Source organism: Drosophila serrata, unplaced genomic scaffold, assembly GCF_035046125.1.
Source record: "Drosophila serrata isolate PLE 108 unplaced genomic scaffold, ASM3504612v1 contig_240, whole genome shotgun sequence".
NCBI lineage: Eukaryota > Metazoa > Arthropoda > Insecta > Diptera > Drosophilidae > Drosophila > Drosophila serrata.
Window position 1 is genome coordinate 374,741 of NW_028257138.1, and position 22,831 is coordinate 397,571.

A 22,831-nucleotide genomic window follows, 5' to 3' on the forward strand; every position below is an offset into this window, starting at 1 on the left:
TTATGCTAATTATAAATGAATAAGAATCTACTTCATATTTGCAATAGAGTAGCAATCATTAAGATGGAAACTTAATCATTGTTAAAGACAATTTGTATAGCTCCTTTAAAAAATAGGTTCTCCTTACAACAAATACTTACACAATCTAAGAACCAAAGGGAGCATACTATTTATTATTTCTGAAAGTAAACATTGAAACCATCTTCAGTTTTTATTTAGTGCTAAATAATTATTCTTTTGTAATGAATGTTATCTGAAAATATTATTATACTTACAAATCTTTCTCCTGTTTGTTACTGTGTAAGATATGCTGGTAATAACTGCGCATTGTTGGGGGGATCCGTTGGATCTAGCGAGGGCGGGAGTGGGCTTAAGTTACATGGGTTAATATGAATGTGCGCCGGCATGTCCATGAAATGTCCGTAGAACAGACGTCTGACTAGCAGTTCGCGTACTCGGCTAAACAGGCGACACACCGGGCCATGGATGACAGTCCCCATTCCCATTGCCATTCCCATTCCATGTGCCCGATCCCCATCCCCATTCCCATCCCCATCCCAATCCCTGATCCCTCCCTGCGTTGCTGTGGCAGGAGGAGGAGGAGGAGGAGCTGGAGGAGCAGCAGCAGCAGGAGGAGGCAACTGGCGGACAGACTTTCCCGTACTGCCTAGGTGTCGCTTTTTGTTGTTGTCTCTCTGTTCGCTTTATAATAAAAATGCAACCATACCAGTTTTGCCAACTGACAGCGGCCAACACACACAATTCCACACACACTCCGCACAACACACACTCGCAGGGGCCAACTCGTTTACCCCTTCTGCCCACCACCGCCAACAGCCAACAGCCAACAGCCAATAACAACAACAGTAACAATAACAACATCAGTAACAACTGCAACTACACACAACCACAACTACAACGGGGCTGCATGTGAATTTGGTTTCAAAAAAACTACTATGTGTTAATATACTCTGGAATCAAGGGTAATTGCAGTGCCAGATAGTGTTTGTTCAGCAGTTGAGGATGTGCCAGGATAGAGGATCAGTAGCGAGCGAGAACTACAGCAATTGTTATAAATACAGATGTACATTTCAAACCTGCTAGTTTTAGGCCACTAAAAATAATTCTTCTATACTTTAATCTATGTATCTCTCCCACTTAGTTGTGTCTAACCCCTTGGATCTAGTGCAACCAGAAAATAGAAATTAAGCTTCTAGATGAAATTAGTTTCTTAACAAATATAAAACATCTCCTCAATCTTAGAGCATTTAGAAATCGCTATGATTTCCCCCTCGAATATAGTTCATGTAGCAACTCTCTTTCGCTGCTGGCCACGACCACGTCCAGGTCCAGGTCCACGCACCTGTCCCGTCCAGAGCCATAGAGCCAGGCGGTCTGCGATCTGCGGTCTGCAATCTTCGGCGGGTCTTCAGGTCTGCTCCACCTGTGCTCTCCACTCTGCACCCTCCTCTGTCCACTCCACTTCGCCACACACATATGCATACTCAGTACCCTGATCCCGGTGTCGGGATCCCGGCGAGCGATCTGCAATCCGCACACTCACCTGGCCCCGAACTGAACCGCAACTTGCAGGTGTTTTGTTTTGTTTGTTTGCTACTTGATTATGCTGCCGTCTGTGGCACCATACCTGCATAATAATAATCCGGCAATTAAAATATGATCGCATAATAACTCGACACTCGTGCGTCTGGCCGTGATTTATGGTTCAGCTTTTGGCTTATTTATAGAGATGGTCCAGCTAGTGGCTTCGTCTTGCCAGTCCCATGCCCCGTCGCAGCCGAAGAACCGAGGAACGGAGGAATTCTTCCAGTGGGGTAACTACTTTTTCCGCCGGTCGCCGCATACCTTTGCATTCGCTTAAAGGTAAATTGCTGTCGCCAAGCGCCAGACGATGTGGCTATCCCCACTCGGCGGCCCCCTTTTGAGCCCCCCATTTTTATGATTTCTTGTTGTGTTTTTTCTAACAAGCCGGCTTGGCTCGTTTCGTTTCGTTTTGGCAAAACCCAAAACAGAAGACCAAAGCGATAGGGTAGGAGACGACAGAAACAAAAATTAAAAAAGACTGAGAAGCGAAAAAGCAAAACATTTGATACGCTCGCCCCCCTCCGGGAAACCCCCGTTTCAAGGCCCGCCGCATGTGACACGGCCTGTCCGACTGTTGCTTCTAATAAATAATTTTAAATGCTGACTACAAAACGGAGCCGGGCGAGCGAAGTGAAGTTTAAGTGTAACCCAATAGCCAAGTCGCGTTCTTAATTGCCTGCGTGGGATGTGGGGCTGTGGGACATGTTGCTCCAGTCTCCGAGTCTCAGTCCGGACTCCGTCTCAGTCTCTATGATGTGGATATGGATGTTGCATTTGGTGTTTCTGCTGCTGCTGCAGCTGTGCAAAGTGGGCCAAGTGCCCACTCCGGTGGGTCCAAAGTCTTGACACGCATTCGGGGGTAGTTTCCAATGAGTGTGTCTCTCTGCCAGCCTCTGTTTCCCATTTTCATTTCCATTTCCATATGGTCAGTTCCCGAGAAGAAAAACGCGGAAGCTTGTAAGTTTAATAAAGTAGGAAAATCTTGAAATTTTCATAAGGAAACTGTGTAGAACCTTGCCATATATAAATAGGATTTTAAATTACAGTATAAAGTAATGATGTAAGGTGGCAAGAAACAAGTTACTCTCTTTATTCAATTAATTTTGATTACAATTAAAGAAACTATAGCTTAAAAAGACTAAAATAATATCCTAAAAAATACACTTTATTATAAACTTTCCTTCTCTGGAAAAGCCCTTATCTCTTGCCCCCTTGGATGGATGGATGGCTTATGACGTCAGCCTCTTTGTCGCCATATGTCCATGTGTAGTGTCTGTGTGATGTGAGAAAAAGCATGCGTCATCGCAGCTTTTCTGTCTGTCGATTGCAATTTCACCAGCCCCCAGACGACGTCGATTTAGAGGGAATCCAAAGGGGGTCCAAGGCATGGCAGATGGGGGTAGTTCTGCGTCACACACACTCTCGACGATAATTTCGCCATGACACGCAAAGCACAAACACCTAAGCACACACAGAACGTACCCATAGCCGCTGTACCCTTTTGTTGCTCTCGTACAATACTATACAATCAGAGAAACTAATTAATATTTGCCGAACAATACACGGCTAATAAAAATTCCACTGATAAGATATTAAAAATAGACATTTAGCCCCATACTCCCTTCCATTCATATCTACCAGGGCCCGTGGTGGTTGTGCCAGACTAAACGGCGTGTACTCTGTCGCTTAATGGAGTATTTCAGGGGGTTATAAAAATATATACACATATATAATCTTGGCAGGGTTTGCAAAAATCAGGGAAAATAACACCCACATAATCAGGGGAGTTTCTGTTGGTAACAAAGAGCTATTTGTGATATTAAATACTATGGAAGAAGGTCAAAAAAACATCAAATCAGTATCTCCAACCAGTCATAATATGTACATAAGTATTATCTTTTACAATTACAAGTTAATTGTGGGGGACTTAACTTAGCTTTTACAATAATAATTCCCAGTTAATTGAGGAATTTACTAATTTAATTAAAGTCTCATTTTCAACATATAAATATACTCCCTTTCATCAGCTTTCTGTTTAGACAAATGAAAACACTCCACTCCACTTCCCTACCCACAATGTACAACCAAACTACAATATATTTATATTTTCCCTGTCAGACTTTGTAATACATTCAAAAACTTGATTGAAAACTTAAACCAAACTTTAGCCGCATTCCAAGTTGGTCAAAGAAATGTGTATGAGCCAAACGGAAGGAAGCACGGAAGGGAAATCAAAGTTTTCAGACTCGTATTTCCCAATCCCACAGAATGGAAATAGAAATAAAAAAAGCCCGTAACTTCCCCTTTTGCTGCTCTGTGGGTATGGACAGAAATAAACTAGATTACTAATACGCCGTGTTGTGCCACATTGTGCTCGGGTTATTTACAGTCTGCAATTGCAACAATTTACTCAGTGCAGCCAGACAAAATGGCGGCAATGCCACTGTGTATTAGTATCTGTGTGTGCGTATTAGTATCTCTCTGTGTGTGTGTGTGTGTGTTTGCAACCTCGCTGACAGCATTTGGTGCGTGCCATTTAACTTGACAAGCTCATTTGTTGCAGCTACACAGCGAAATGTGTGTAGCGCACTGTGTGTACATAAATACATATGCCAAGCTGGCAAAAAACGAACATTTGTTTACAATATTTATTTATTTATTTACATTCTTATTGCCCTGGCAGGCAGTCCGACAATGTCAGCCGCATTTTGGCAGCGATTCGGGGAGAACAAACAATTTCAATTGTCGGTGATAAACACTTGGGGAAAAGGCTGAACGAAAATGTTTTTTTTTTATTATAAATTATTAATAATTCTTACAGAAACGACGAGTAAATATTTCGTTTAATATCTTTGTAGAGTTGTGTAAATTTAAGGCGCAAGAATTATTATTGAACATTTATAGAACTCAGCTTAAAGGCATAGCTTTTCATTAATATTAACTTACAGTCTTAAATCTTACAGAGCCAAGATTATGTTTCCAGAGTGTAAATACATAAATACGGACTCACAATATGTGTATCTCCAGGCAGGGGGTATCTAACTAGCTGGATATCTGGTAATGTGAGTAGTCGGCCAGTAAAGCACCTTGATAACAACGCTCGTGTGGCGCTTGGCTTCGCTTAACCATAAATCCCATAAATCCAAAGTCCGACGAGTTATTTCCCTCTTTTGTGGAACTGTGAGTGCCATGGGGGTTAGATGAGCAATTTGTAGTCGCAATTTCACACAAATTATGCAGATGGCTTCGAGTTTTTCTCCAGATCTAGAGCTCTCCACTGCCTGCCATCGCTCATTTGTATGTAAATGTATTAATGTGCATTTATGTATTTCCTATGCAAAATCCATGAAAACTTGTAAAAAAATATCTACGAAACAGCGGGTTGCCCATAAAAATGGAAGCAAAATTTGTGATAATCATATGTTAATTTCAAATCAACGCTGACGTTCATGTTGCTGCTGGCGCTCCACTCGTAAACAGACTAATTTATATGTGGTTGCTGGGCTCCATTTTGGTAAACAAAAGGATAGTAAAGGTGTATGAAATACTTGGTTGATGTCGCACTAAAGTAAGGAAAGAGAAAATTCTGAAGGTTATTTATGATGAATTAAAGTTTCAGAGATAAAATCATGGTAGCCTTACAATATAGGTATCTAAAAATACCTTCAATTGCTTTAAAGATCACTTCAAAATCAAACACATATCTAAGCCCGAATATATACTATTGTATTCGAGTAATTCACAACCATATCCGATTGTGTAGCTTTCCCAGAAAAGGCCAAACAACACTTGTTCTCTGTCACAGATCAAACTATTCATTAGCTTCGACTTGTCACTAGAATTTGGAGCAGAAGCAGCTGCCGTGATTTGGTCTGGCATTGTTGTCGTAATTGAATTAACACCTACGGGGCAACGTCTGCCCGTCTTTGTGGCAGGTTCAACGTCACGACACCACGTCAGACAAATAAACAAAGGTCCAAGCTAGCGAACGAAGCTGATCAAGTGCAACTGCACTGCACAGCGAGCAAAAACAAAAAAATAGATAGCCAGCCAAGTTGTCACACAAGACACAAGAGCTATGCCCACTCCGATTCCCAGTCCCTGTATCAGTGCCAGACCCCCATTGCATGTCAAAGTCGAACACTGAAATCGCAGAGCGAAGATATATGAGCACATCAACGTGAATTAACAGACACATTAAGCGATAGCCGATCGCCGAACACGGAGAACACGAGACAACGCGACAGAAACTCTGGCAGCGAGCCCCGCAAACGAAAGACTCTGGCAACGAACTTGGCTTGACTTGAGGATGGCCAAGAAACGGAAGTCCACTCCAGAGTTAGACTCACGACTGGGGAATCTCGGCATGCGGAATGCGGAATGTAGTGTGCCATATGCACAATGACGATCTCATCACTCGCATGTAGAGGTAATATTCTTTATGGCCATATCGAATTTCATGCGAAATCATATCGAGCAGAACAAAACGGAACGGAACCGATCCGATCCGATCTGATCGGTTTGAACAGAACTGGCTGTGGCGCCCAAGTGTGTTGTGTGGACACACCACGAGCACCACGAGCACCTGTTTGCTTTCGCGGAATCAGATTCAGAATCAGAAGCAGAAACCCTCCTCACACCTCTGGGCTCTATGGCACAAAGCAGAACTGAAAATATTCAAACAATTCGCATTTGCGTGCTAATCAATAAATTTGCCTGTGAAAACCATTTTGATTGCTGAAATCAAACGAAACTTGTAAGCCATCCAAGGGGTGGTGGGTAAAACGAAGTTTGGATACTCTTTTTTTTTTTTGGGCATTACTAGATTTGATTAATGTTACAATAAAATTAAAAATGTCTTCCTTTTAAAATGAACTGAATTCGTTTATTGAATCCAATTATTCTCTAACTCAGTCAAAAATCCATTAATTTTCAATCGGTAAGCTGTTCTATAAATCTGCATACTCGATTTAAAATGTTAAAAATTCAAAATTTTTTCGATTTTTGTAACCCTTTGCCTTCTTTTGAAAAATTTAAAATTTTCTAAAAAATTTGATTTCATCCGAAGATAGCTGGAAAGATGCTGATCAAAAATATATATTTTTATAGGGTCAGAAATGACTCCTTCACTGGTTTACAAGCTTCTGACTGAAATTGTAATACCCCAAAAGGGTATTATAATTTCAATAAAATGACCAAGTTTCCCACTCTAAATGCATTACTCTCCCCTTGCACTTGTCTTCATAACTTATAATCGATATCAGCTCTCCGATAATATTGTATATTTTTTGTTTCTCTGGCATTTCGGGGAGATTGTCATTAAACAAATGTGCCAGAAGCGGCTACCAAAACCGAGACAACAGCAACAAAAACGTAAAATTCGGGTTCGAGTTGCGGACGTCACTCGTTGGAATTCCCGTAAATCGTCTGCTCAAATTTGCTGTTTTGTTGTTTCTTTTTTTCCAAATTTTTTGTTTAGTTTTTTTATTTTTTATTTTTGTTTGGTCCGTTGGATGGGTTGTTCCTAAAAAATTGTTTACAGCTATACAGCGTTCATCTTCGATCAATAAATCCGGTTTTTTTCTTCGAACAAAATCAAAAACAAAAAAAAGAAGGCAACGCATTTTTCGTATATTTGTAGTGTTTTTTGATTAACTTTCGCCTAAATAATTGCACAATAAAAATGGTGTGTGTGGAATGTCTGGCTGTTGTTTTGATCGCATTTTGCACTCTGTTGCTGTGGGTTTTCCATATTTATTATTTCTGCTCTGCAAAAAGCCCGACTTTGCATTGAAATACACACACTGGCCGAGGGCTGTGTCTGTGTATCAATTAATCGTTCTGTTTTTTGCTATTTATAGATTTTGCGGTAAATTCGCTAATAATACTCGAATTTCAACGAGGCAGCACCCGCACTCTGAAAGCCACCATATGCATATGTGGCCCGAGTTTATTAATAATTTACCAGCCAAACCCAATGAGCAGTTAAGAATAATAAAAATCATTTTATATATGATCCATGATTCATGGCCATGACCAGTCTGTGCAGAGACAGGGCTTATATGGCCAGGAATCGTTCAGATGCTAAGATGACTAACTCGCAGGGGGAAAATCATTGATTTGAATTGGTTTGGTTTGGATTGGTTTGGATTGGATTGGATCTCGGGGTAATCTGGTGGCGGGCCCAAAAGCGGCTGTGGGTTAAATGGCTTGAGCTGATTGGCCTGGCAATCAACAGATGATCAAAATATATCGGAAGAAGCCATAAAAAGAGATTTTGCAGATTTTGCAAATATGAATTTCAATCGCTGAATCATTAGGCTTTTGGAAACGAACTAAATTGGGCGTTGATTGGGTGTAGGTTCTTAGTTTTGTGAATTATTTTTTGTTTTGTTTAGTAAAATGCTTTTTATGATTGTTTTTTATTTAAAATGGAAGATTAACAGATATATTATGGAGCTTTGCTCTATACGGAAATGAAATGTCTTATACCTCAGATACTTTGGACACTAATTTAAGAGTCAGGACTAATTGAAACTTATATGTATTGAAATTAGACCCAACCAAGCCCCATTTAAATTTCAATAAAACCCACTCTGATTTCTGTTTACAATTGACTATAACTACTATTTTAAATTTCGCATTTTCTGAAACGAAATTTTTGTATGACAATTTTTTCAACAAATCAAAGATTAAAAAACTGAAAGCTGTTCTGTGCAATTTTTTATTAGGGGTTAAAAACTGCATACCCAATTTTCCTTTTCTTTTTTTTTTAAAAACTTAACATTTTCGTAAAAATTTGAATTCATCCGGAAATAGCTAGAAAGATTCGCCTGTTGATGCTGATCAAGAATATATATGATTTATGGGGTCGGAAATAATTCCTTCACAGATTTAAAAGCTTCTGACTATAATGATAATAACCTGCAAGGTATTAAAGTATCTCTGCTTATAAACATAGATTTAATTCAATATTAAATATCCAAACAAGTTCCATTTACTTGATACTCCAACTCTCTCTCTCTGCCTCCATTTGATTTGATTTCACATAGGAAAAACCTATTTGAAAGTTAGAGAAAACTAGTTTTGTTCATTCAAATGAAATCGATTTAATTTCAAACCTTTCTTTTGTTAGAAAATAACATATATAGCCCCAAGTTATTTGAAAACTGAGCGGAGAAATCCCGCTTAATTAAAGCGTACGACGTGTGACTTTTATGGAGCACTTATTCCGGCACATTTGGGATCGGCCCCGTTCTGTTCTGTTCTGTTCAGTTTGGCACTCGGCTTCGATCGCTATTAAAATCGCATTACCCATCGGCAGAGTAGGAGCGGGAGGTGATGGCAGGACCAGTTTGAGGTCTTCGCTGTGGTCCTGGCACTCCGAACTTGGGCTGGGCCCATCGATGATGATGATGATGGCTAATAGCTTTGTTAGCTTTTGTGCGATTGTGTCTGGCTTGTGACTTTATTATGTCGTTCGGTGCATTCGTCTCTCCAGGTCTCCTCGATTTCCCCGCACACGGAATTGGTTAACTCCGCCTGTTGGCCTGGCCTGGCCCATTGTCTTGGGCAATCGTCAAGTTGGTTTCGGTTTCGGTTTCGGTTTCTGTTTCTGCCAGATGAAATTGTACCAAATACAATCCCCAAAAGTCCCGAAGGCCCCACCGATTTGACAAATGTGCGTTTTTAGCCATCTCATTGTTGTGGCAAACAGACTTCAATATGCAAATACATTGAAATTAGTTGCCAGCCCAGCGATCGGACTCGGATCAGACTCTCTCGACGGGGAGTTGTGTGTGTTGTGTGTGGCTGTGGAGTTGCTATCACCATCAGAGTCGGAGTCGGAGACGAAGTCGTGTCTTGTAGCTTGACTCGGGGGAATTTGCATGATTTGCCAAAGTCTGTTGGGGCCTTTTTTTGGCGCCGCTTGCGGGGATTACGACTGATCTCTCGGGGGACTTAATGGCCGTAGGCTGGGTTGTAACTGCCAAGCGAGGAGGCCCCGGCATTCCGCTGTTAATTGAATTAAGCCAGCGACATGGTCCACTCGGCGAGTAATTGGCAGGACGGACGGGCTTTTAAGTGGAATTCGCGATGGCGCGAGTGCGATAGGGAGCCAGTTTCAGTCGGAGAACAGGGAATAGGGACTGACACAGGGACTGGCACTGGCTACCTGAGGGTAGGCCTACCTAGGCACACACACACACTACCCATACCTACCGCCGATCATTAGAGGGCTCCGTCTAGACGCCGTCTGCGTGCCATGCGTAACCCTTCTGGGAGCTATAGAACCGGCCCAGAACTTAGAGCCAGAACTCAACCATCAAAGCCGCAGTTGAGAAGTGCAACGCAACCCCGAGTTCACTTAATTGCCTTGGCCTTGTCGGTTGGGTTGACGCCATGTCGGAACCATTAGAAAGCACACACTGCACGAAAACTATTATCATACATTATTTGGTATGTAATTTTGATACTAAAACGATCTTCAAAACATAAACTAGAGGAACCCCGTAAGAGTTGTTTTTGTCTTGCAAAATATGATTTAAGTCCCCGTCTTATCCCCTGGTAACATCCCTTCGATTTTTATCTCTGTGGAGACGCCTGGCCGTAATCACTGGCCGTCGGCCATTTTAATTGGCACGACATCGTCCAGGTCTGTGACTCATGTAATATGCCCTCGGATAACCAATTACACACATTATGGTCAGAGAGTGGGACCCCAAGATCTTAGGAACTGGACCTCGAATTAAATTCCCGCCCCCTAATTTCCCGGCTATTCTTAGCGCCAGAGTCGTTCGTAATGATATTTCTCAACTCATTCACTCAATCGCACATTAACCCGCGCCTGATTTGGCGATTTGGAAATTGCGTACACTGCACAAAACACACATGTGGCACCCATCTATCCATCCATAGCCAGGGGCATTCATGAAAACATGAACAATGAACCCACACACCCGATAAGCCACGGACTGGCGCAATCCAATTGAAATCGGAACACGAGCCTCGATGCTGGGCCCTTGACAAGAATTAAGAATCAAGAATCGAGAAGAATTTTGAATGGCACTCGACGAGCTCTTGAATTCTGCGACCGGGGGAATCACGGCGACATTGAAGTTACATAAGTCCGTTTGCTAGCCTTCCCTTCCTGAACACAGAAATTCCTCTTTCGTGGTGATTAATCTCGAGTCTTCGCACTTAATCAAAGTCGCTCAACAAAGAATTAATTCCCAGAAAGAGTGGGGTATATGGTAGGTAAATACTGTATACTACATATAATAATAAATAGTTGTGATTTACATTGTCCTTGTCAACGGCGAGTCGCTTGACAAATTGCAGCTAATCATCGGGAGCGGAAACGGCAGCAGCTAAAATCGAACCGATCGTCACGTAGGCGATCGTTGCATTTGTTTTTTGCTCATGAGTATGTGTATGTTGTGTTATCAATTGCAGAAATTAACACATTATTCATGGTACTATATAGTCTTATATATGAATGATGAGCTTAGGCCTTATCAGTTCAGCGGGGAGTACCGATTGGGGACTAGAAGTTGTTTAGAAGAGTCCTAAGTTATTTAAAGATTAATATTTATAGTTTTTTTATTAAATATTTCCCTGTGATTTCCCTTACAAAATCTCTTAAATACCTAGACAGGACTACTCTCTACATAGAGGGTACTCCCTGTTCCATCACTTTCACCGGCCATTGACACTTGTCCGTATGTCGGTGACATTTGTTAGGTCAAGCACCGATTTGGGCCCTCGAATCTCTCTTTCCCATATATACCATATATAGATGTGTATTCTCTCCCGATTGCCGATCGATGATCGCCGCTGGGTGTGTCACACGATCTCCGGAGTGGGAATGGGAACGGGAACGGGATCCGAGTCGAACCAAGCCAAGTCGGGTCTTGGGATTACGCAGGGGATTGGGATTAGCGCTTAGTGATTCACTGAGATTCGTATCCGCATTTGGTGAGATTGCGATTGGTTCGGCGTTTGGTTGGCGCCACTTTGAAGCAGCGGCTAGAAATCAATAAAAAATAGTCAAAACACAAAAAAAAATAACAGAAAAGCCAAGCCGGTGGAGAAGTTGCGAGACAACAGATCTTTGGCGAATTTGTTCGTGCTTGTCCAAGACAAATAATAAAATATTATGCGCCATCGAAATTAATTATAACTCAAACAAGCATTACAATATTCCCTGGCTGGCGCCAGCCCCGTCAAAGATCATTAACATTTTTATGATCCGCCAGACGAGAGCGGCGAACAAAGAGCCACCACACATAAGGCCCATATCTGTTGTTACCTGTTACCAATACCAATACCAATACCAAAACACGCACCCGGCCAAGAGTATATCCGAGTACGCGCCCATAAATCGCAAAACTAATAATGTCCAGGTTGTCTTAACACCTCTCTGTCGGCTCTGTCGGCCAAGATGATTCGCAGAATTCGAGGGCTGGCGAAAGGAACCCAAAACCGAACCGAACCGATCCGAACCGAATCCCATATCTCATTTAAAGAGGAGTCGTAAAACCCAAAAACGAAATGATTTACTGAACATGGGACGGAAAATTTCTCCCTCTCTTAATGCGGCAAGTGCAAAGTCTCTGGGTCAGATTCAGAATCAGAATCAGAACCCAAACAGACACACACACGCTCGGTTCTATATTTAATTTGAACAACAAAGTTGTAGGTACAAATTGGTACGAGACACCTGCAGAATATCCAAACAAATATCTATTTTCGACCGCTCCTCTGTTATTTTTAAACTAACCGGCTTGATCGTGATCTTTCTCCACCAAACACAATTTCTTTCCAGTCATAATTCACGCTAGCCGCGCACGCAGCCACAGAAAAAAACAACAGGCATTTATCGGGAAAATTTGTGCTGAGGAAAAACTAATAGAGATTTCCGCGAACATCGACCGTCTGTGAAAATGTGTTGCCAATCAAGCGGCCAGGGGAAATCTTCTGCGCAGTCTTCTTCAAGTGGACAGCAGCCACGGGAACCATCTGCCAAGTCATCATCATCGTCATCATCATTGTCGTCACCAGCAGTAAAAGCAGGAACATATAGCCGATATAGACACATCCCGGGACCGATCCTTGTGCTGATCCTGCTGGGCCTGATCCAAATCCAAATACAGGTAGTCGCCGCCGGATTGGGCCAAAGTCTTCACGGTGAGTTACCATAAATGGATCGATCAATCTATAAATATTAATACAAATAATTTGCAAGTGCTCACTTCTCAGGCTCTTGAGATACTTAAGAGATCACTTAGGTTTATTTTTAAGTAGTAACAATAAACGTTCTTTGGTCAAGTAGCCCAGAAATAGAATTTTAACCCAGCTCTAGAAATTGTTTATTTAAAAATAGGTATACCATAGGGTCTCTTAACCTTGTATATTTTTGTACACCCTTGCAGGGTATTATAACTTCAGTCAGAAGCTTGTAACTCAGTCAAGGAGTCATTTCCGACCTTATAAACAATATATACTCTTAATCAGCATCAACAGTCGAGTCGATCTACCATGTCCGGTAAAAAATATATTTTTCGAAATAAAAAAAAGGTTGTTACATCGTTAAAATTTTCAGAAATCGACATAATTTTAGCATTTTAAATTGAGTATTTTATTTATTGATTTATTATTGATTTATTTTTATTTAGCATAGGAAAGGTTTCCAAAATGAAATTAAGGCGTTTTTTAAAAATAAGAATATTTTGAACTTAGTTATGTTCGATTTTATATATCACTTGCATCTTTGGCATGCCGAAGTAAGTTTCCATAGTTTTTGATGCTTTAGATACTTATGTTTCTTTGCTTACATTTCCGATTAAAAAACTAGTAATTCAAAGAACACCTTAATTAATTAAGAGATATAGCTCTCAAATTCGTTAGGGTCATGCCCCATAAATTCTCATTGGATCCGTCTCTTTCTCATAAAAACATTGATTACCTCATTAATAATATTTTTACGATCCAACTGAAATCATTTGAGGACTATTTCTAATATCATAATTATTTTATCACTTTTTTGGCCATAAATTTTGTTTCCAATCCGATCGTTAAACTTTCATCTAACCTTGATGAAGATCAACATTCTTAGAGAGTTGAAAACTAATAATAACCCCAAAAATATAACCCATCTAAGAAGCTTGCCGGATTTCATTATGGACTTATGACCATGAATCATGGATTTTAGCTGATTTTTACGAGCTTATAACAGCTGCATAGAATGGATTTAGGAGCGGGGTTAAAGCCATTTCGATCACTTTTCCACGTAACTATATTATTTTGCGATTGTCAACTGAGTCAGCATCCGACTTTTAAGAGTATTGTTTTAGGTGCACTCGTTAACCTTAACGGAGCTTTACTATTTATAGGAAATCAACTCACTGTGCACTAAAAGTACTATATAGATTTATGGAATAAAGTTTAAAAATCATTTAATTTCACTATTATTTGATTTCATTCTATTTTTGTGTATTTCAAACTTAACCAGAGAAGTGAAAGTAAGAACTTTATATGCAATTCAAACAAACTCTTAATTTGGAATATAATAAAGGAAATGTGCTTGCAATATATACAATTTTGTAAACCTTAAAATGTTAATTATTTAATTTAAAGAACTGTAAAATTAACATTGTTTCTAGCGTTTCCCTTTTTGTTTATAAATCTACAAAGCCAGATAATAGTTGTATAATATTTTCAAGTATTAAGTACCGCTCTCCACTGTTGTTAGGCGTCCGTCCGTGTCCGTTCCAAACACGTGCCGTCGCAGCTCCTCAGCTCCCCGGCTCTGGCCCACCTCTGACCCACCGCTGACCCCCCCGCTTAATCCCCTCCTTCCGCTCCATTGGCCGGCGCTTAATCTGCGACTGTGATTAATCGGCGAACGTCGCCGACGCCAGCGGTTGAGGGGAGAGGTACGAAATCGGAGGGGGGGAGAGTCTGCTATATAGAGACTATATAGTGGCTACTGACTGAGCATTTCAAGCTTTGTCTCCGTCTCGGGCCTTCTTTTTTTATTATTTCGTCTGGGCTTCTCTAAAAAAAACATACTGAGTGGGACTTTTTTATGGATTTTCGAGTGTGTTAAATGAAAATAAAAATCGCATAAATTAGATATATTGCAATGCCGATATCGGGTTACTTGAACCCCAGTTCATTAAGTGTTCTAGTCGAAAAGAGAAAGGCGGCGCGCTTCGAAAACAACAAATTTCATTCTTTTTGTGGAGGGGAAATTTCCATTTGATTTAGGAGTTTTTGGTGAAGAAGAGGAAGCTTGTTTTAGGGAAAACCCAGCAGGACACAATCGCATAACAGGAAAGACTCGAACAAGAACAACAATCATCCGAGGTCCCGGGATCAAAGAATAAAGCGAACCAAAAACAAACAAGCGACCAAATTACACAGATTGTTTCTGGAAGGGGAAAAGCTGGGAGCTGGGAGCCGGAGCTGGAGCTATATGTGGAGATGGAGATGGAGAGAGATCAAGTAGGAGGAACCAACGATAATAATGCTGAATAAAACAAAGTCCCAAAGCCGCCCACGGAGATCAGAGCAAGAGGAAGATGATGTTGAAGAACGAAAAGGTAGTTCCAATGGATCACATTCTTAGCTCTTGACTTATTCAGCTACACTGCGATATTATTTTTCTGAAAACTTAAGTCCATTGCCATAATGCTGATCATTTTTTAACGACATAATTTAGTAATTTATGACGTTTTTCTGACTGTCAACTTATGTTGCATTTAAGCCACGAGCTTATATAGTTTGTAAAGAATTTAATATATTTGGAATGTTTTTAAATATATAAAAATGTTCTTAGATATAGTTTTTTATAAAAATTAATTTATTAATAACTTCTAAATTTCGAAATTTTTTCTGTGTAGCGCCGGCGTCTTCATTTATCGCCGAAACAGCGGGTGAAAGAGCATGGGGGATTGGGGCGCGTGTCTGTCTGACTGTCTGTGTGTGTGTATGTGTGTTTATCATCACATTGCAGGTGGTCCTCTTTCTCTCTTTTCTTTTGGTTTGAGAAGAAGAAGACTGAAGTGAGCCTGTTGGGGTCGTGGTTCGCCCTGTCCCGGTCGCACTGCCACCCCACCTCGATCATTGTTTGTACCTGTCTCCCTCACCGTTTCCGTTTGCCTTTTGGTCTGCTGCTGTTCCCTGGTTGTTGTTGTTGCAATGGCTTTTGTGTTGCAGTTGCTGCTATTGTTGTTGTTGTTGTTCCTGCTGTTGTTGGGGAACATGTTTAACATGCAATGCTTGGCTACTTTTGACTTAAGCGCCAGCAGCGACGTCGAGAGCGACTGAGGAAAAGGTAAAAACACAATAAAGAAGCAGCAACAAAAACAAGTGGAGGAAGAAGAGAACTTACACGGAAAGAAACAAAAGGATATCTACAAAGAGTTAAGAAAACAAACATTGAACATTTTTAATAACTCAGTCAAAAATTAATTAATTTTCAATCTGAAAGTTGTTCTCTGTTAGTTTTTATTAGGTTAATGAATCTGCATACACCGTTTTTAATTTAAACAAAAATAAAAATTGGCAACAATTTTAGACAATTTGAACAATGTAACCCCTTATAAAATTTTCAAATTATGAAACATTTTCGAAATAATTTTTTTTTACCGGACATGGCTAGATCGACTCTCCCAGATGCTGATCAAGAATATATATGGTTTATGGGGTCGGTAATGATTTATTTACCACGCTACAAGCTTCAGACATAAATTATAATTCACTGCAAGGGTATGAAAAATAGTCTTCGATTTAAAAGACATTTAGCAGTCTTGGCGTATACTTAACGTAATAACGCTGAAATTAAGTATACGACATGTGTGTGTTTTAAATTTATAAAGATAAGTTGTTCCAGTTAAAATGCAAGTTGAGCAATTAAATTATACGATCGAAACAGAAATCGATCAAAACTAAGATTGAAATATTCGATCTTAATAAATATTTTTACATTAATATGTTTTCGACAAATTAAAGTTAAAAAAAACTCATAACTAAGCCATAACATTTTAATTCGGAATTGTTTTACTGAACTCATATTCATTCTAAAGTTATTATATAAGAATTTTTCTCTGTGCACATTATACACACATTCCCATTGATATAGTGGCCTAATCTCATTGACCTGCGGAATGAAGATCAGCTGCATAAGAACGGGGGAGTTGGGGTTGGACCTGGGTTGGGTTCGGAGGCATTGGGATTGGAGGAGTCCATTTTGGGTCACGTGCTTGGATAAGATCTCAGTCGGTGGGCAATTTCCGGCGTTTGTACATGCCATGAATCGTCTTGTTTGTATTTGTTTGGTATTATTGCGTCAAGAGTCAACGTCAGGGGCAGGAAATGCAGTGGGTGGGGATTATCTGTGAGGGAAGGGGATTAACCATTACCACCGACCGATAAGCACTATATCACTAATCCGTACTTTCCCTACTTACAGGCTGGAGGATATCGTGCTCCAACGAGGGCGAAGAAGTCAAACTGGACCAGTTCAATTGCTACAACTGCGAGTGCAAGGTGAGTTTTAATAATGAAAAACAGCTTTAATTTGTAGATAGTATCTCGAAGATACTCCCCTCCAATCCCCACACACGACACAGTCAGCTCTGTTTTTTAAGGCTCCACAGATCCTTGCCAAGTTTGCGAGTGGAGCTCGCCTTTTGGCCTCGATAAAAGTCACTTAAAGCGAAATGAAACGAAATGAAATAACATAAACATGCTCGCTGAAATAAATCTCTTGTACTCGGCTTCCTTCCTTCCTCCTCCTGTCAGACCCGAACCACTCCTGCTCCCGCCCTAGTGTTCATCTTGCTCTCAGCATGGGACGACGCCATTGTCCAGCCAGCAGGACATTCAGAATCTCGTGTCATTGCAGTCACTACTTCCTTAGCGGCCTGCCAAAATGAAAAATACCGAAAATGTGTAGAATATTTCACCAAGGAATAACCAGCCAACACACTCATAAGGTCAAACACTTTTTTGTACTACCGTTAGAATACATGCAGAGAAATGTATTACCAATATTGTTAATAGGAAATTGAAAGTGTAGTTAAATATACCAAAATTTTGAGTTGGAGTAGAAAATTATAGTAAATATTCCGTACCTTATGCCAGATATAAAGACCTCATGTTAACATGACAAAATACAAAAGAAAATGTTACACTTGTAAAATAAATCTAAATTTTTCGCTCTGTGCAGTATAAAAAAAAGCTCAACCAGCAGACAAAGTTTTTTGCCGGATTCAAACTAAAATGTTTGAGTTTGTTTGCATTTGTTTGGCTTCATCCTCTTCCTCTTCTTCCTCTTGCCAGCCCACATTCCCCCGCTGCCTCTTACTCCATCGCGCTATCTCTCTCTTTCGGTCTCCCGGAGGCCATCCCTGTCCCTCTCTGGTGAATTTTTATGATCCAAGGTCGTCAAACGAGTTTCGCGCAGTGTGGGTTGCTCCGTGGTATTGGTGCGTGGCGGTGTGTTGGCAAGGGTATTCGGTTCGGTGTTGGATCGATCTCTATATGTATATAGCCGATAGTCGGCAGTCGATCGTTTGAGAAACACTTGGCGCCGCCGCTGTGATTTTTCGTCGCCAGCTACCAGGCGACAGCCCCTCTCTTTCACTGTCGTCTCCACCGCCCCACAACCCTTCCGCTCTCACCCACCTGCTCTGACAGCTTCGTGTCGTCATTAAGCTAGCGCGTGCTCAGCTGGCTGATCGTTGGAGTGAGTGGGATGGATGGGGGATTGGCGATAGGGACAGGTGATGCTGCGACAGGGTTGTCAAGACACTTGGAAATAAATCCCAGCTGCTTTCGATTTAATTTGTTATGTATTTATGGGTTTAAGTGATAAGAATTTAAAGCTTGATTTTGTTGTACTTTATTTTTTTTAATAACAATTCATAATATTTAAAGTCAACTTTTGAGCCAGTATAACATTACGCATCTTATTATTAAACTATGTTTGGCTTCACTATTTTTTCAAGTTTTTAGGGTAGGTCTAATTTTAAATCGATGCCAAGCTGGCAGTATGATTTTGAGACTGAAAAAGGTGAACATTTAAAAATTTTATCTATAGATTTATAGATATGTACATAAATAGATTTATTAATCTGACCATTTTGGAGATACTCAAAAATTTGCAATTGAATCTTCATAAAATAATATTATAAATATTAAATCATTGTAAATATATAGCTTAATATCATTCCGATGGCCTAAGCTGATATGGTTGTTTAGTTTAGAACTAACTGTTATCTAGAAATAATTTCGTTTCACAGAATCACCTCATAATTTCCCCCAGTGTAGCTGTCGTGAGCCTGTTGCTAATTTAGCGCTAAGCGCTGCTAAACGCCGCTGCTCCAATTTGAGCGGCAAGCGATCGAGCTGGCGCCGATCGAGCCATCGAGCGATCCGATCCAAGCGATCGAACCGATCGATCGATCGCAGAATCTTATTTTCGCCTGCGGCTGAGCTTCATTTTGCGGCGAGACGCGTCGCGTCGCGTCGCATCGTTGTTATTATTATTTCCATTGTTGCTGCTGCTGCTGTCGTCGTCGTCGTCAAGTGGGCGTAACCAAAATTAAAAAGCAGCAGCAAAATCGCAAAAAAATATAGAAAAAAGAATACGATACTGGCGCCACCTCACTGGGAAGGCGCCGTGGCTATATCTGTCTCTTTCCGCGTTGCTATCTCCGCCTCTTTCGCTCGTTGAAATCATTAAAAGTTCATGAAATCGAATTTAACCCGATGCGATTTCTCTTAATTTCGCTCTTTAGACAAAATACCGCCAAAAATATACAAATTCCTCAATGGAACGTGCAAGACGTTAAGGCCATAATCGGAGCTTAAATCCATATATTTTATCATTTTATAATTAATATAAAATAATGCAAATTTTGGACAAATTTGTAATCTTTAAGCGATCGTAATCGGAATGAACTTGTATCTGTCAAACCAAATCCTAAATGAATGAAAAAAATTGCTTGATTTTAATTTAAACTTTTGAAAAGTAATCATTTTTGAAGCTTATTTGGTTAATATAAAACAGATAATACTTGTTATTTAAATTGACATTTAAGTGTAAGCTTTAAGCTATGTTATGTTTTAGCCTTTTAAAATCTTTACAAATGTAGCAAATACGTTTACCTTAAAAATGCTTTCCTTTAATCCATTTAAAACTCTGTATTACTGATTAGATGTCATACAAAATTATTGAATTTTTCCAGTTTGTATTCATTTTCATTCCTTCAATATATTCATTCCATTCAGTTTTTCGGTTACTTGAGAGAGGTTATCGGCAGGCAGTCATTACTTGCTTCAATGAGATTCTCGTACTGTGTGTAACTCTCACATTATTCCCACCCATTTAAGTCGAAAGTTTACGACTGGCGTTTATTGTATGAAATATATTTAATATACGGGGAGTATGCAGAGCGACGGAGCTTTATATACATAAACATACATATTTGCTGTGTGGTGGAAAATCGTCAAGGACAGAGCCAGGAAAATGGGTAACTGCCACACCCTTGAGATAACTACAAATTTTCGGTTTTATGTGAATATTATGCTGAATCCGCTGAAATTTCTTCTAATGGTTTATGATTTAAACGGTTCTCGGGATGTTTTCCCCGAATGATTGAGCCGGACTTTTATGTCTGAAATGTATATTTTGCAAATGAAATTTGTGCTCTGGAAATGGGTAAACATGTGATTAGAGGATACAACAGCAGCGGATGATTGATAAATATTAACAAGGAACTTGGTATTAATATTAATAAGATTTTATTTCAGTTGCTACAGGATGAGAGGTAAATGGAAAGTGACTTGCTCATACTACTATATCTACTTAGCCATGCCAAATTAATATTAATGAAGGATTTACGATCGCCCAGGGGCAAATCAGCAAATTGATATCATTAAAGATCTTTAAGTGTGCATAACTTTTGACTAAATAAATTCACTTTTTGCGAATATGGAATTCTAGAGCAACGGGCAAACCAGATTTGGGCAAATATTTTCATACAGGTCTGCCAACTCCTTTCCTGCAAAATTCTTGGGCATTCCATTCTAAACCATATAGCGATTCTGATTCTGACTCTTTCGATTCCAATTCCGATTTCGATTCCAATTTGAGCCGTAACCCACAAGTGACAAAATACACATGACCATAAAACCACAAGACTGTCATTACCATATTTACTTCGTGTCTAGAGCGACAGACTCCAGCCAACCTGGCCAAGTTAACTCCGAGTTAGTATGCACAGTAAGAAAATCTTAGGGGTTTTAATATGACATATGTACATAAGTAATAGTAGACAAGATAGATAGTAGGATGCAACTTTGTTCCTAATAACTCTCATTGTTGTATAACTTTAAGATAACTTCGAACCAAGCCAAGTTATTGTATATACGTATCTTATTTTTAATGCTGGGAACTTAAGCAGAATGTCTAACATTCCTTATCTAACACAACTGTACAATATTGCTTACAATTCTTAATAATAATATATCAATATATCTTAATTGGTATCCCCTTTTATTTATCAGTGTGGAGATGGCCAATAGAGCGAAATGGCCGAAAGAGAGACGCAGACGGAGACGGTGTTAAAACTGATCATGTTTTGTCAAACGCAAGGTCGTTAGAGGCCGTTTGCAAATGTGGTTCTGCCACTGTGGCACACATAGATACACAAATACACTCTCGACTTATGGTTTTTGTTGTTGTTGTTTTGGTAAACTGCCGGCGGGCAAGAACCACAACAACACTCGGCCAGAAATGCTACTTAGCAGCTCAGGTTGCCATCGTGGCGCCTTCAGCCATCTCTTTTCTCTCTTTGAGTTTTGGTATTAAGTTGGCTTTTGCTTCGGTTTGGTAGGAATTGACTTTGGCTTTGGCAATCTCTAGCAGAATGCCTCTCAACTTTCATGTTGGCTGGAATAGCACATTTTTCCATACCGGTTCCCGCGATTAAATAGAAAAGAAAGAATTCCGCAGCATAAACAGCTGGCTAGAAGTTGTTGGCCAACACCGCCGAGTTGAGATTTGTGGTGGTTGGATTGCGATTGTGGCCGGATTTCGAGAACATGTGAACTTTGATCTGTCAGAAATGGCGAGCGATTAGAGTGATATTCCATCTTTGTCAGCTTATTGCAGTTTACGAGTGTTGCACTGAGAAAAATAGGGGTTTTCATAAGAGTTTTGTAAAGCCTTTTAAATTGATTAAGAGATTTATAAACTCTGTGAAGAAAATAATATATATCCTGCTTATACATGATTAGAAAACTGGCTTATTTAGTATTGAAATATATTTAATTAACCATTTATGCTTACCCTTTTGAATACAGATTGTGTTCTGATGTTCCGAAAATTAGATTTCAAATTAGATTTCTCCAGAGATTACCTAGACACCTGAAAATGAAATCCCCCATATTTTGTCCGTGTAAAAATCGGAGGGAACCTGGAGGGGGAGTTACGACAAAGTCGTACTAAAGTGCCATTAAAATTCCAACTAACAACTGCCATTAAAACTAATACGATGATAAACATCTCGGTGCCTGGGACCCGAGACTATGCGACTCTGCTGCGACTCAGGGACTCGGAGATCTAGAGATTTTCATTTTCATAACAATTGCAAATTTTGCACGTTGCGGCCCCATCCAAATTGAGATCCAATCTGGTTTGCTTGCACTAAATTATACACACACACACACACAGGTAGGAGGTACGGTAGATACTCATACTCGTACTCTGTACTCGATACTCACATTGTTCATAGCAACTGCATACAAATTAGTGAAATATTTTGCCTGTTTTTGGTCGACATCTATCTAGATTTATAGATACATTTACAATTAGTGGCGGCTGGCTCCGCGTCCGACTCGCGGGGCTCTATTATTTCGCTCGTTCTGAATCTGAATCTGAAACTGAGTTTGAATCTGGCTTTAACCTGTCATTGCCGGCAGCTGGTGTATATCGCACACTGCACTCTCTCAAGGGTTAAAGGCAATAGGCGATATTGCACAAGCCGCCAGTTTTGCCACAATTTGACTTATGATCGACATCAATTCTAATGCGCCCCGCTGCAGCTGTCAGCGTGTCGTTAACAGCCAAATGGCTAGAAAATCCAGATGCATAGATACCTGTATACAGGTAGGTATATCTCAGCATATATACATATATGGAGTATATAGA

General features: G+C 40.1%; 1 protein-coding gene across 6 annotated transcripts in view; it reads left to right on the plus strand.

The window, feature by feature from the left end:
• cv-2 (crosveinless 2-secreting protein) overlaps positions 1 to 22,831 on the plus strand; it is a 30,038-nt gene that overhangs the window by 2,154 nt on the left and 5,053 nt on the right. For 4 of the 6 annotated variants that reach the window (XM_086831601.1, XM_086831600.1, XM_086831602.1 and 1 more), the window contains exons 2-3: positions 12,434 to 12,795; positions 17,084 to 17,160. In XM_086831601.1, the coding sequence (XP_086687727.1) occupies positions 12,552 to 12,795; positions 17,084 to 17,160 (321 nt within the window). In that variant the 5' untranslated portion in view covers positions 12,434 to 12,551. Of the gene's footprint in view, positions 1 to 7; positions 10,066 to 12,433; positions 12,796 to 14,591; positions 15,213 to 17,083; positions 17,161 to 22,831 lie in introns of those variants that run through there. The other 2 variants (XM_086831603.1, XM_086831605.1) reach the window with 2 other exon arrangements.